At 37.9% G+C, this 15,394-nt stretch overlaps 1 protein-coding gene across 1 annotated transcript; it reads right to left on the reverse strand.

The window, feature by feature from the left end:
• Window positions 1-2,363: 2,363 nt before the first annotated feature.
• Window positions 2,364-11,328, reverse strand: LOC146689247 (NLR family CARD domain-containing protein 3-like). Its single transcript, XM_085437573.1, has 7 exons — window positions 11,165-11,328; window positions 11,084-11,091; window positions 9,043-9,114; window positions 7,136-8,918; window positions 5,944-6,144; window positions 4,641-4,814; window positions 2,364-2,541 (listed from the first exon to the last, which is right to left on the reverse strand). Exons 1-7 carry the CDS (start codon window positions 11,290-11,292, stop codon window positions 2,364-2,366), a joined length of 2,544 nt encoding a protein of 847 aa, XP_085293699.1. The 5' UTR covers window positions 11,293-11,328.
• Window positions 11,329-15,394: the final 4,066 nt, after the last annotated feature.

Consider the following 15,394-nt stretch of genomic DNA (forward strand, 5'->3'; position numbering starts at 1 on the left):
GGAATTGATACTCTACCGCAGAGAGATCATACACGTCACTACCAAGCACTTACACACACACACCTTCATACACCAAGTGACTTTTTGCACAATACTCAGTCTTTTGCACATTTCTATTGCACTGTTGTGTCTTGTATCTGCACTGTCTTGTGTCTATATTGTTCTCTTCTGTCTGGTGTTGAACTGTCTTTGTTTCGTTTTTTTTTTTTTTTTGCCATTTTTGCACATTGCAATTTATGTAGTTCTGTGTTGATTGTCTGTTATATGCCATATGTAGCACAACAGTCTTGGAGGAACGTTGTCTCGTTTCACTGTGTACTGTACCAGCACACATGTTTGGAATGACAATAAAGCTACTTGACTTGACTTGAACATTAGCTGATAAACTTGAGAACGGTCAGTAAAATGCATTCAGCTTTGTTGCTATGATTCTTTGGCTGAATGGGTTTAGGCATCTTGGCAGAAACTCTCCAAAAGAATATCATGGCTTTTAAATATAGCTTTGCAGGTCTCACTATAACATTGGTTGGTTTTCAACATACCAACAAGTATTTATAGAAAGTTTCACAACTGTGATAGAACAAGTTATTTGCGAGTTTAAATAAGTGTTATTCTTTTGATCTATGCTGGTGAAAATAGGCTGTGAGTTATTACAGGTGGAATTTAACCTTTTTTTGTTCTGTTGGTGCTTCCTGTTTGCAACAGGAAGAAAAGCTCCCACCTGATCCTGTCAAAATCAACTGATGTATTTATAGAGTAATATAATATTTAATGAAGGCATGTGATACTTTTATCTTTTCAGAGTCACAGGCAATCCAAGTACAAAAGGAGGGGTCTAAATTTGGTACTTCGTTTTTATTCTTACATTTTTGAGCCATCATAGCTTCAAGAGCAGACATCCATCTGAAGATTTCAGGGCTTAAAACAGATTTAAGCTTACAACTTTAAAATCGCAACAAAATTTATTTTACACTACAAGTGTAAAGACACAATTTGGCTTTTGGTTAACACAATTTTTCCCCTTATAATTACTTCTAAGTGTCAGTATCCTAGAATATATGGCAGTTTAAATAATCTGCATCAATTTAATTAATTTGATACAGAGGAGAAATAAACACTGGTATAATTTAAAGATTAAAATTTTGCATTTCAGTGTAAATTTTGGTTTTCAATTACTCAAACCCAGAGCTTTTGTGTCTCTATTGGAGCAGAAGGATTGGTGTCCCAATGTGTCGGCAAAAAGTATGTAAAAGACAGAGCAGTCCAGATCCACAAATGATGCTCTGATCCAGACGACACACAGGGATGATAGTGTACTGTGAATTGTTTCTGACAGTGGAACTGTTTGGGCAAAGGAGCGCACAGTAACATGCCCTGGCAGACTGTCTCTACATACAAGTTTCTGGAATCTCAGCTTCTCGGGATCATCAGAAAATAACTTATCCTCTCTCAGCATACACCCCATCTTACCATCACTTCCATCTGTAGAGAGAAGAAATAAATAATACCCAAGTCAGTGATTTAGCACATCCAGTATAAAAAGCGAGGCACTGGAACAGCTGTGTAACACAGTTGTCTTCCTCTCGTGCCCTATGTTAACATGTTGGAGTGAACCTGCTAATCCCGAAGCTCATACACTTCAGAGTCTCACTACAGAGACCTTTAGCATGAAGTCTGTTTCCACTGTAGATTTCACTCAATTCCACAGTGAAAATGAAATGCTGAATCCTGAAAGCTTCATTATTGCACAAGCACTTTGTCAGGTATTCACCCTTTGTTCTTTTTTTTACGTTCCATTTTTTCCATTTTTCACCACGCCAGGTGTTTAATCATAAACTTCTGTTTTGGCTGTAGGTCCTGGCCTGTATGGGACACCTTGTGGGTCTGGATCTGGACCGCGGTCCGCCTGTTAGTGACCTCTGTTTTATAAGGATGCTATATGTTTGTATCTTCTCTGTCCTGTTAGACCCATGTGGCAAAAATCAGCCTGGTTTAACGTTTTTTCTATTTGACTTAGGGCAGTTATGATATGGCATGTTTGGGTGAAGGAGAATCAGCCTCTGATACACCACATACCTATGAAACATCTCAGTAAAAGTAAGTCAAATTAAAAAAAATTAAGATTATGCTGTCATTTCTGTATGACACTGAAGTACAAAATGCTTCTAGTGGGTAGTGTCATGGTTGAAAGGGAACCTGAGCAGCACTTTATAGGCTAAATCATCATTTAATAGCTGCTCACTTCTGGCTTTCTCAGTGGTTGCGGTGTTTGAAGCACCCAGCTTACATAGACTGGGTTCTTCAAAGAAAGCAACCCTGAATTGAAACGGTACTGCTGAAAGCAATTGGACCGAAACCTCTACCTACTTCAGATCCTCCAGTCTGGAGTGTGGACACTTCACAAGATCAGACAGCTCTTTCATGGCTGAATCCTGCAGGTTGTTTTCCCTTAAGTCCAGATGTTTCAGATGGGACGGGTTGGACTTCAGAGCAGAGACCAAAGCAGCACAGCTGATTTCCGACAAACTGCAGTTACTCAAGCTGCATAAAGAATAAAAGAAGAAACTGTTGTCTTTCTGTCAGTGATCTGAAGAATCAATATCAATGTTTAAACAGTTTTGTGAAGTCAAACACTATTAAATATTAGTAAAGCATTAGCAAGTGCCTAATTCAGTTTTAAAGCATTACTTCTCCTTAATATGTCATTTATAAATACAGATATAAATGTTTACTTTTGATTAATAAGCTTATATATAATGTGTTGGCGTTATCATTTAGAAAGTCTCAATAACTGATTAACAAAGTACACACACACACACACACACACACACACACACACACACACACACACACACACACACCATTAGAGTGCTCTAATGTGATGATATGGTAATATAGGGTCGTTAAGATACGATGGAGCCTGCTCATTCTTGCCCTTGTATGTGATGAGAACAATTTTAAATTTAGATTTAACAGGGAGTAAATGAAGAGAAGCCAATATAGGAATAATGTGCTTTCTCTTTAGAAAAGAATTTAAAAATGAAAATTAAAGTACCTTAAGACTCAAACAAGTCTAAGCTATGTCCACAACAGGAAAATGACATAGACAAAGCACAAAGAGATACAGAACATAGAAATATTTATTCTCAGCTGCAAACATTTGTGTGTGTGTGCATGCATCTAAATACTTTGTTAATCACTTATGATACCATGAACATGTTATATATAAGTTCATTAATCAAGAATAACATTTATGTTTTATGTGTTTATAAAATACATCCTAAGGAGAACTAATGCTTTATAAATGATGAGTTAAGCACTGAGATGTCTGCTGTTCCCGTCAGTGGCCTCATTTAATAATATTTGCTTGGAAATGTTGGAAATGTTTTAACCTGCTGAAGAAGTTTGTTACCATGCAAAATTACTGTTGGATCATTGAAACCTGTGTATTGGCCTGTTTTGTTCTTGCCACATTTGTATACTGGGAAATGTTTGATTTCATTCAATTCAATTTAATTCATTTTTTCCTTTGAAGAGTGGTCATTCCCTTAGTGATTGTATGGAGGCATGTGACACACGACACAGGAGCTCTGGTTTTACATTCCAACTTTTTTCACCTCCAAACATGAACTGAGCATATTGCGCCCAAACACAGCAGAATCCTTCCTCTCAGCTTGGGTGTAAGTGGAGTCCTCTAGTGGGTCACCACAATTGCATTTTATTTTCTTTACATTCCTTTTATTTTTCATTTAATGGCATATGGTGTTTTGGAAAATAGTAAACAATGACCAAAGGGAATAAAAATAATAATTGTAATCATTGTTGTTATTATTAGTAACAGTAGTGATGGCTCGTTCATCATGTTTAAATTGAAAAAGCAGTAAGGCTGTCATTTGTTCATATGCAAGGTCAGGGGGACTATTTTCCTAAAGAACAAACCAATTAAACTATGAAAATATTGATAAATTAAAGATTTGTGCATGAAACATTCGTATCCATGTTTGTTCACTGTGTGGCAGGGAGATTTAGGCCCCAATAAGCATGACTCCAGAGACAACAAGCAAACTCAAAAGACAGGTCAATTGCTGGAACTCATAGAAAACCAAAACCAAAACTAGAGACTAAAGGGACCCAACAGAAAACAGGAATACACAGCATGTGGGAGAATGAAAGAAGGATCTGAGGAAAACTGGGTGTTTAAATAAACACAAGACATAGTTAGCGAGAAAGGACACAGCTGGGGAAAATAAGACACAGGTGAACAGAATCTAAATGATGAGACAAGGGGAAGCAAAACTGAACACAAAGCACATGAGATGAGGGACTCACAAAATAAGACAAGAAATAAGAAAACACAGGAACAGAAAGAGAAAGACAGAAAGGGAAAACAAATATGAAGACAAAACTGACTTCACACCGAAGATGCTAAGGACAAAACACAAAGATAAAACTAGGAGAGATTACACACGAAAGGAAACTATTATAATCAAACAAGGAAATAAGAGCTAGAAACATGGAAAACAGAATTCAGAAGGAGAGGAAAATAATACTATACCCAAAAGACTAAACAATATACTCCTAGAATAGAAACAACTTCATATTAATCATAAATTCTAAGAGAATGCTAACAGGCAACTGACCTCAGCGTCTCCACTTTACAGTGTGGACTCTCCAAAAAAACACAAATGTGTTTCACTCCTAAATCCTGCACATCATTTTTGCTCAGGTCCAGATTTCTCAGATGGGATGGGTTGGACTTTAGAGCAGAGACCAGAGCAGCACATGCACTCTCTGTCAACCTGCAGCACTTCAGTCTGAATAAAGAATAACAAAATTTCCTTAATCACAATATTTTGCAATAATTTGAGACAAATCACTTTTAGCACTAGGTAAAAGAGCCAGCAATAATAACTGAGTTACTGGGGGATGTGAAAGCTTTTAAAGTCGTATCTGGCATCAATCAGTGCCTCTTGTCACCAAAAAGCACTGATTGGGTGCCTCTCACTGCAGTGGAATAAATACACGTGTTCATAGCAGAAACCAGATATGCTCCAGGAAGAGGAGTTGGGACTCCCAGTGGTTGAGATCTGGCTAGTGGCTGCGCATTATGTGTGGCAATACCTGCAGCAGCTATATGATTGTTTTGAAAGTCTGAGGACCAGCAGTGTCAATATCTATAATCCTTTTTTCTAAGATCTACACAGTTAATGTGCACAGAGGCCCACTCTCTCCAAAATACAAAATCTGTGGGTCTCTCTCTCTCTGTTATTAAAAATAATTCTATAACCAGTACATGCAGTAGCAGCAGGATATAATTCACTACAAAAATAAAATAGACGGAATAAAAGTTTTCTCAGTAAAGGTCAATGTAAGTAGCTCATTCAACACAGTTCTACTATAAAACTACAGAAGAATAGTAGCAGCAAAAGTTTTACCAATATATATCTAATAAAATTGTTACTTGTGTTTAGTTCCTCTACAACGAAGGATTCAAGTACAGCAAAATATAAAGATTTGGCAAAGGTAAGAACAGTTTTAACTGACCAAAACATGTCAGTGATGCTTTAGAAATGCATTAAACAAGTTAGCGTCTACCTAAACACGACTGCACACTGTGACAAAGTGTTCTCCTTCTTTGGACTATTGCTTAACCTTGAAGGGCACTGAAACACTACACATATATAGGCTAATTTACACCATTGAGCCCTGCATTCAAAAGGTGACATAAATGTGACACTGTCTGTGAAGCTGGATTTAAGAGTGCTTAAATTTAAAGTGCTCGAAACATATTTAGCGCCATCTTCAGTCAGTACAGAATGTTACATCACTGGGTTGGTTAGTTGGTTGAGGCTAACAGACTTAGACTAATTTATGTTATAATGGGATTATTTAATAGTTCCAGCAACTTTAATATCCTAGAAAGAAAAGTTTAACTGAACAGACCTCAAAGTCTCCAGTCTACAGTGTGGACTCTCCAGACCAGCAAGCAATGGTTTCATTGCTGAATGCTGCAAAGAGTTGTTTCCACTCAAAATATGCAGGGGGGTGAAGCTCAGGTCCAGCTCTGTCAGATGGGAGGGGTTGGACATCAGAGCTGAGCCCAAAATTTCAAAGTGAGTCTCTGAGAGCCAAGCTTTACAAAGTCTGTGATGTAGAGGAGAAAACATGTTATTATAAAGAAGACACTTTAGATTACTCCCTAAATTTAATAAGAAGCAGTTTCTGTTTGGCATTTTGCTTTATGACACCAGTGGTTCAGCTAACCTGATCTGGCTGACATTAAACAATAGTTCGCCAGATGTTTCTTGGGCAGCCTCTCTTTCGCTTGCTTTGGGGGTTCCAGCCTGCTTTATGATGTTGGTTGGAGGTTTGCGTAGAGTGTGCCCTACCCAGCCTAGGAGAGAGATTTCCCATTCATTCCTAATCTGCATATGAATGGGATAAGCACTCACCCACTGCTTCAGCTTCAAATCCACAATTGAAACATTTAGAATCTGTTGTCGCGTGGTATAGGAATAAAACTAATAACTCAACAGTATCAGACCTGAACTTCATTAAATATAAACATAATGAAATATTTCAATGTGGATGACATATGACTGTGCTTACTTCCTTAAATAATGCTTCCCAGCATTATTTTTAACTTCTGAAAAATTTGTTCAGCACAAACACAATTAATAATTCAGTAGGGCTGAATATTTTTCAACATAATGTAATCAGAAAGATGTTGTTAGATCATGAACTACTGATCTCACATGATCAGTAGTTCATGGTGTCTCATGTTGGTTCTTACAAGTTTTATAAAAATATTGCTCTTGAGCTGATTTTACTGAATAACTTTACTGATTTCATTTATATTACTGAAACCAAATAACTGCGACACTCAGTAACGGCTTCAAAAATTTTAAGCTACTGACAAAATGAAATAATTAGAATAATCTTTCATTATAAATAAATATTTTCACAGTTTTTGAATCAGCTCCAGATGTGTGAGAAGATCAAACTGAAATGTAATGTATGGGAAGTAAGAAGAAAAGTGTAAAAGTATAAGAATAACATTGGGAATATTGTAGTGAGAATATCTGATAAACTATACAACTAATGTAAACTGATTTACAATCACATCTGGACTCACAGAGCCTTTCTGCTGTTTCTCACAGCTGGAATCAGTCTTAAATGTCCCTCCTTTGTTGTGTTGTACTTCTCCAGGTCCAACTCATCCAGAACCTCATCTGACATCTGCAGAATGTAGGCCAGAGCTGAGCAGTGAATCTCAGAGAGGTTCTCTGATCTGTTCTCAGACTTCAGGAACTTTTGGATTTCTTGATATACTAAGACGTCGTTCATCTCTATCAGACAGTGGAAGATGTTGATGCTTCTGTCAGGAGAAACATTAAGTATGTTCATCTTCTTCAAGTTAATGATGATTAGCTCAATGTGTTCTGGAATATTGTCTGTCTGACCCATTAGGCCTTTTAAAAGTTGTTGGTTGGACTCCAAACACAGGCCATGAAGGAAGCGAACAAACAGGTCCAGGTGGCCAGTTTCACTTTTAAGAGATTTCTCCATGATTCTATTCAAAAAGACATCCAAAGATGAGATGTCTTTTTCCTGGAAGTCCTGCAGCACCTCTGTCTTTTTGTTGTTGTAACAGTGGAACATGTAGACAGCAGCCAGAAACTCCTGGATGCTGAGATGAACAAAGCAAAAGACTGGTTTCTGGAAGATCACACACTCTCTTTTGAAGATCTCTGTACAAACTCCTGAGTACACTGAGGCCTCTGCGACACTCAGACCACACTGCTCCAGGTCTTCTTGGTAGTACAGGATGTTTCCTTTCTCCATTTGTTCAAAGGCCAGCCTCCCGAGCTTCAGGAGAACTTCCCTGTCAGCCTCCATCAGCTCCTGTGGACTTGTCTCACGTCCCTCGAGGTACTTGTTCTTCTTCCTCTTTGTCTGGACCAGCAGGAAATGTGAGTACATGTCAGTCAGGGTCTTGGGCAGCTCTCCCCTCTGCTCTGTAGTCAACATGTGCTCCAGAACTGCAGCAGTGATCCAGCAGAAGACTGGGATTGTACACATAATGTGGAGGCTCCTGGATGTCTTCATGTGGGAGATGATTCTGCTGGACAGCTCTTCATCATTGAATCTCCTTCTGAAGTACTCCTCCTTCTGGGTGTCAGTGAAGCCTCGTACTTCTGTCATCCTGTCAATATAATCAGGAGGGATCTGATTGGCTGCTGCAGGTCGAGAAGTTATCCATATGAGAGCAGAGGGAAGCAGATTCCCCTCGATGAGATTTGTCAGCAGGAAACTGACTGATGACTGCTGTGTGACATTAGACACAAGCTTTCTGTTGATGAAATCCAATGAAAGTCTGGTTTCATCCAGGCCGTCAAATATGAACAAAAGTTTACAGACAGCGAGCTTCTCTGCTGTGACCTTCTGTAATGCTGGATGAAAAATATGGAGCAGCTCTAGAAGACTGTACTGCTCATCTCTGATCAGGTTCAGTTCCCTGAATGAAAGCAGAATCACCACACTGATGTCTTGGTTCTCCAAACCCTCTGACCAGTCCAGAGTGAACTTCTGCACTAAGAAGGTTTTTCCAATGCCAGCTACGCCATTTGTCAGAACCACTCTAATTGGTCTCTGTTGGTCACATACGGCTTCAAAAATGTCTTGGCATCTGATTGGAGTGTCATCAAGAGTCTTCTTTTTGGAAGCTATCTCCAGCTGCCTCTCCTCATGTTGGTTATGAATCTCTTCACACTGTCCCTTTGTGATGTAGAGATCAGTGTAGATGTTGTTGAGAAGAATTCCATTTCGTTTTTCATCAGTTCCTTCACTCACATGTTCATATCTCCTATTCAAACTGATCTTATGTTCATCTAAAACCTCCTGCAAACCTGCAATTGCTGGAAAAAAGAAAAAAAAACTGTGAAACTAAAGAACATAAAAATATCTCTAATACTTAAACAAATCAACAAGAAATCCAGCTTTCAGAAATTAGTCCAACAGCACACAGAGGTTCAGACTTACTTTGTTCACAGCTACTCTGACTGGTAGTCTGGAGTCGAGCTCTGATACTGGATTTTTCTCCACAATGGGAGTCTCAGGTCAATCAGGTACCACACCTCCAGACTCACAGTTTCTTCCCCTGAGACAATGTTAAGACTGAGTGTCGACGAGAGAGGTGAGGCCCTACTTTCACACTCTGTGGGCAGTATCTGAGGAAGTCCTTAAACCACATACAGATGTGGATTAATATGTGGGAGGCCAAGGTTAATTAGTTCTGCTATCAGTCTTTTAGTGATGATTGTTGAATGCCGAGCTGAAGTGTATAAAAAGAAACTTGGTATAACTGTGCTTGAAGCCAATATAGGAGAAATATGTTCTCTCTTTCTAGTCCGTGCCAATACTTTCACTACAGCCTTTTGGATTAACCGAAGACTTTTCCGGGAGTTTTTAGGACAGCCCAGTAATAATGAGTTACAATAGTCCAGCCTACATGTAATAAATGCATAAACTAGTTTTTCATCATCACTCTGAGACAGGATGTTTCTAATTTTAGAGATACTGTGCAAATCGAGGAAAGCAGTCCTACAAATTTGTAAACTGAAAGACATATTTTGAACAAAAATGACTTTGTTCAGATTTTCCAGTGTTAGGGAAGCCCAGGCAATGACATTAAAAGACGATATCTTTACCTATTTCTAAATCTTTTAGGGCCAAGTACAGTAACCCTAGTTTAATCTGAATTTAGAAACATTAAATTAGAGGTGATCCAAATTTTTATGTCTGTGTCTGGATCGATGTATTGGCATGGAGAACAACTCAGTATTAGTATCTTGCCCAAGGATATTTGCCATCCAGACTGAAGCAGCAGAGATTGATCCACCAACCTTCCAAATAGCAGGTGATTTCTGCTACCGTCTGAGCTACAGCTGCCAACGTGTTATAGCTCAGTAGCAAGTCCTAAGTATTTACCACTAATGTTGTGTTGATTTCATGTTAAACAATTAACTTTTTCCTGTCAAAAGTGATTGTTCCATTACATTTCCTGTAATGTAACAATAGATATATTTCATTACTTGTGTAAGATTTTTATATCAACTTTACTTCTTCTGAACATTACAATTTTTGAATATCTGTTTGTTACATGATTTTATCTGATGAAACAAAGTATTCTGTTTATCACAGGCTACTTTAGGTCAGAGTTTACAAGAACATTTATTTTGAAACATCTAAACTTTTATAGAGTCACACAAAGTAACACCTTGCTTATGGTTCTGAGACCTTTTTTGGACTTGTTATTCATTCTTCAGAATTATGAGATACTTATGTTCATGTGATGTTCAGGTTTTGAGAGCCTCAGAGTTTTGTTGCTTATGTTTCCAGGTTTTGGTTGTTGTTTGTTTTCATGTCTGTTCCCTGTTTTTGCTGTCCACTCTGTCTCTGTGTTTTGTCCTTTTGTTGTCTCAGTCTCTAATGTCTCCATCTCTGTTTACTGTCCCGTCCCAGTGTCAAGCTTATGTCTGTTTCTTAGTTTGCATTACTTCCTGTTTTATTTTGTTCAACGCCTGTCTCACATATGTTCAGATTTGCTTCCACTGTCTCATAACTCCGATTATTTCCTGTGTTCCCTGGTGTATTCCATCACATCACTTATTACCTCATGTGTATTTAAGCCCTTGGTTTTCTTCAATTGGTGATCCCCCCCTCATATTACTGTATGTGTTCTCTCATCTATCTGGCAGTGTCGGTTTTCAGTCAGTTTGCTCCAGTTTAAATGCCTTATGTGTTGACATATTTGCCTTGGCCAGCTAATAAAGCTGCGTATGGTTCACTCTGCCTTCCATACAACCATCCCATGACAAGTTTTTGTTATTTCAAATGCAAAACAGCTAAAAATAGTTTTGCATGTACATTTATCCTATGTATGAATTTTACATCCTCAAGCATAATTTCTTGTTTTAGGATGAGCTACTAATGATTATACAGCAATCCTCTGTTATCCTATATTATGGAAAATAACCTTCTCCAGAGTAGATTCAGCCCAATTAACTTACTCAATTCTTACAAATGCTTCTGAAATAACATAAAAAGACTGAAACAACCCAAATCATATTCAGCTCAATCCACAGTAGAAACAGTCTCTTACATTGTGTCTGAGGGTCCAGGTTCATGACTGAAGACTGGAGGAAAATCTTTGGAATGGTCACTCTTCATAGACAGACAGCTGGGTGCTGGAGACTCTGCCCTGATCTCCTTTTCCTCCAAACTACTCATCTTCAGTCAGCCTGAGAGCAAAACCAGCAATACTGACTGCAATGGAAATAAAAGCATCATAGCAATCGTGTTTACACAACAGCCAAAGTGGTGGAACAGGAAATATAACAAACTCTTGTTATGATCCAGTGATGTGTTTGTTTTGTGTTACTCCTCCCACCAGAGGATGGCTGTGGGTATCTTTCCCCTTTTCTCTCCTAGGAGGTGGACACCTGGGCGTGGCTGCTAGGTATCTGGGTGGAATCTCTGCCTATCCTCGGATTGGATAATTGATGGATCACCTCCAGTACTTAACTACCGGATGACAGCCACCTGGCCCCTCTCCCCGAACCGCCACCACTTAACCAAGAACCTGTGTGTTGATTTATTGCAGTGTAGAGTTTTCATGTGTATGTCTGGCGTTATTATGTCCATTTTGTAAATAGCTGTAAATAGATTTGTCAAGTAGCGATCGTACGCTTTGTTCACTTTGTATATATCCTTCACTGCAGCAGCGTAGTAGGCGTGAGAAGCCATTTTTGTTGAATACGTTTTCTCCTGTTTTTTCATTAGAAAGCTAGGTAAGTGAATTGTCTTTTGTTTGGTTTTTTTCATTTTTGTGTAGGGAAGCGTAGGGACCACTAGGGAGTTTTGTTTGTTATTTTTGGCATTGCTCACTGCCGAAGTAAATAAATGGCTGCTTAGCACTTTAAAAGGTATCGTTGTTGGTGTTCTTGCTTGGGTGGGGTGTGAATGGGCAAACTTCTTGTTGCGTTTAATTACTTGCCTAGACTAAAAACGTAACACTCCCTCCCTTCTCAGTCAGACTCTCTCACAAACACACTCCAGCCTGTAGTGATCCTAGCTGATCCTCTATCTCACTAATTCATAAATCCTTGTTTTCTCTAACAGCTGACTCATCAGAAGAAAACTGTTGAACTGATCATCAACCAAACTTTAATCCTCTTTGTCCATATGACACCAGAAACTTCATTAAAAAACTTAACATAATGACTTTCAGAGTTGCTATTCCATCTTGAGGAAGAGTCACATAACTTTTTTGAGACAAATTAGTTTTCCTGATTATTCTGACGGCACATAAATGCACAATAACACTCACCTTGTTTTCTTTCTTGCACTCTGTGACTGCAAAACTGAGTCTGAACTCACTGATTATTTTCTGCTTCCTTCTCCCCTGAATAGAACAGCTCCTCCCCCTTCTGTCATGTTTATATTGCATGACTACATTTCAAGTGTGACAGAGCGGATGATCCTGATATACCACATTTTTGCACTTCTCTGGTGTTTGTTCTATATGTGAATGTGTAGGTGAGTCGAGTTGGTTTCACATTTTTAGTTTCACTTCTGCACAGTGATCAGCACATAATGAACACAAGTGCAAATACTTTAGAGATGAAATGTTCTGTGATACAGAACACACTGAAATGTAAAAATGAGCATTTGGTGGGACTCAGACATGTGTAAAATAAAATCAAAATCATATGAATTCACCTTCAGCTGTATCTCATTAATCTGAGCTTTACTAAATCCCCAGAACAGCTGCAACCCCAAAAAGGGTTTTTCTCAGGTTCAGCTCCCTGAATGAAAGTCGAATCACCACACTGAGATGTTGGTTCTCCAAGCCCTCTGCCCAGTCCAGAGTGCATTTCTGCACTTAGAATGCTTTTCCAGTGCCAGCAGCATCATTTGTCAAAGCTATTTTAATATGTTGGTCTGTTGAGGCTTTAGAAATGTCGTGTAAAGTGGAGTGTCATTGTCAAATTACAAATGTCAAATGAAAAAGAAACAACACAGACAGAAGTCCAGTTTTCAGAAATTATTTAATCAGATCTTTAGTCTTACTTTCCACACATGTAACTCCCTCCAAGTTGAAAAACGGACATGAGGCGTTCTTTATTTTTACTGGCATGTATTGGACACAGGTGCCACAACCAATGCTGTGAGAACTGTACAAACAACATAAAATAATCAATTTTCAAAGTAAGTCGTTCTCATAGACAGTAAACAATAAAGTATATTATTCAACAATACAAAAACATTCACAATTTGACCTTTACAAAATGTTGACACATTCTGTATTACACGTGACTAACATAAAGTCAACAGTTCTGTGACACATAAGCATCTTATTTTTAACTTGAAGGGGTTAACGAAAACATATCTTGCAGCGCACACTCTGTACCCACAGCTGAAAAACTTCACTGCATCCTTCTCCAAATCTGTACCACCTATTGAGAAAGGAAAGCATGCTGCTGCCCTCTACCGAGTGTGGCGTGTAACTGGAATTATCATCAACCCTGAACAACAGACTGAACATTGGTTCCACCCTGGAAACATTTTGTAGAACCTTTAAATGTGTTTTTTTTAAGACCAACAATGTATACATTATAATTGATTTATTAAAAATAAAATATTTTTAATGTATTTATTGTAACTTAAAACCATGAAATTACCTTAAACTCAATAACAGCTGCTGATGGCAGCCACAACACAGCTACTCTAAGTCTCCTGATGAAGTGCACTGTATGAGGAGATGCACTGTTTGCAGAACCAGTGTCCACAAATGGCAGAGACCGGATCCTTTAAGACATCCTAAAACAAAGGCCACCTGCTGTCCAGACAAACATTACTCCTCTTCGTATCTCTATGGGTATCAACCAAAAACATTTCAGATTATTACAAACACGGTAATGTCCCAAATGAAAAAGTTTAATACCAGTTCTGACCTCCAGAAAAATCTATATTTCTGTGCTATGTTTGTGGTTCTGAGTTGTTAGTAGTTTGTCTTCTGTCTTTCATTTCTGGTCTTCTTTTAGCTACTGCAGCAAATTCCCTTTGTGACAGTTTATTTTCTGAAAATAAGTTTTGTACCAAATACAAAAATTCCAACATCTAGAAGGTGCTTAATATAAACACATATTAATCAGTGAAATAGAAACACCCGTGTTCATGTTGGCAAATCCGGATGAATTAATTATTTTATCCTGAGAATCTATAAACCCAAAAACCCTAAATCTCCATCTTTAGCTCAATTTACAGTAAAAACAATCTCTTACCTCGTGTCCGAGGATCCAAATATATACCTGAAAACTGGGGGAGAATGTCTGGAGTGATCACTTTTTATAGACAGAAAGCTGGATCCTGCAGACTGTGCTCTGTCTGTTTGCTGCTGACCTCTGAAAACAAAATGATATATTCCACAATGTTCCTGTTGTTGGAAACTGGGTTTCTTATCTCTCAAAGTCAAAGTCCCAAAGCTAAAGATCTGAATGTGTTTACAGCAGGAATCTCGCAACTATTTTGTATAAAAGATTGATTGACTGACTGATCATTTATTTCAAGCACGGAAAAACTTTCCTAGTAGTTCTCACCACATGCACTTGAAAATTTTCATTCCCACTCAAACTGTAGCCCCCATCTCTCTGGTTGAAAAGATTTTGAATATTGACTTGTAAATTATTGTTTCTAGCTCTAAAAATGATCTGTGCTGTATTGTAACTAACTAAGTCATGAAATCACCATGGTTTCCTCTTTTACCACAGTTGTTAGCAATCAAATCATGGCCACATATTTATAGAATAACAATAAGAAGACTGAGATAATGCATTTTATATCCTACTGTATTATATGGATGTGAAAAGATAAGAAATATGTCTCTGGCCCCTCAGTATTTAATCTGAATAAGAGATATAAGATAATAAGTATGTTGTAGTTTTTAAAACAGAATCATAATTTATATGTGATTTTGCCAATGGTTAATTATGCTTAAACGCTTAATACTGATCAGAATATAATCAGGTATAGGTTTAATCAATATAAATTTGTTTTATAACTTTGGACTTTTTCTCTGCTCATTTTTAACATGTTAGATTATAAATTTAATCTAATTTATGTGATATGATTATTTGATTAGTAATATTATTCTTTGATTTGACTTTTACTTAAAAAGCCAAATCAAGCAGTGATATAGTGGGATGCCTGACAGCTACATGCCATGTCAGGAGAATACAGAATACACTACCTCAGGACAATCCAGTCTCTCCCACAGTTTTACATAATTCAATATCAGCATTATCCACGAGTGACCTTTAATGAACTGCAG

The sequence above is a fragment of the Copadichromis virginalis genome, linkage group LG17, assembly GCF_057382275.1.
Source record: "Copadichromis virginalis isolate Kocher_CV1m ecotype Utaka linkage group LG17, C_Virginalis_male_GT1.1, whole genome shotgun sequence".
Taxonomy (NCBI): domain Eukaryota; kingdom Metazoa; phylum Chordata; class Actinopteri; order Cichliformes; family Cichlidae; genus Copadichromis; species Copadichromis virginalis.

Bases quoted from the DNA above. Each gene is read 5' to 3' on its own strand.
- LOC146689247 (XM_085437573.1), bottom strand. From the start codon at position 11,292: ATGAGTAGTTTGGAGGAAAAGGAGATCAGGGCAGAGTCTCCAGCACCC. The intron at 8,919-9,042 runs GTAAGTCTGAAC...TCTTTTTTCCAG, and splicing joins TCAGAGTAGCTGTGAACAAA to CAATTGCAGGTTTGCAGGAG. The intron at 2,542-4,640 runs GTCAGTTGCCTG...TTCTTTATGCAG, and splicing joins TGTAAAGTGGAGACGCTGAG to CTTGAGTAACTGCAGTTTGT.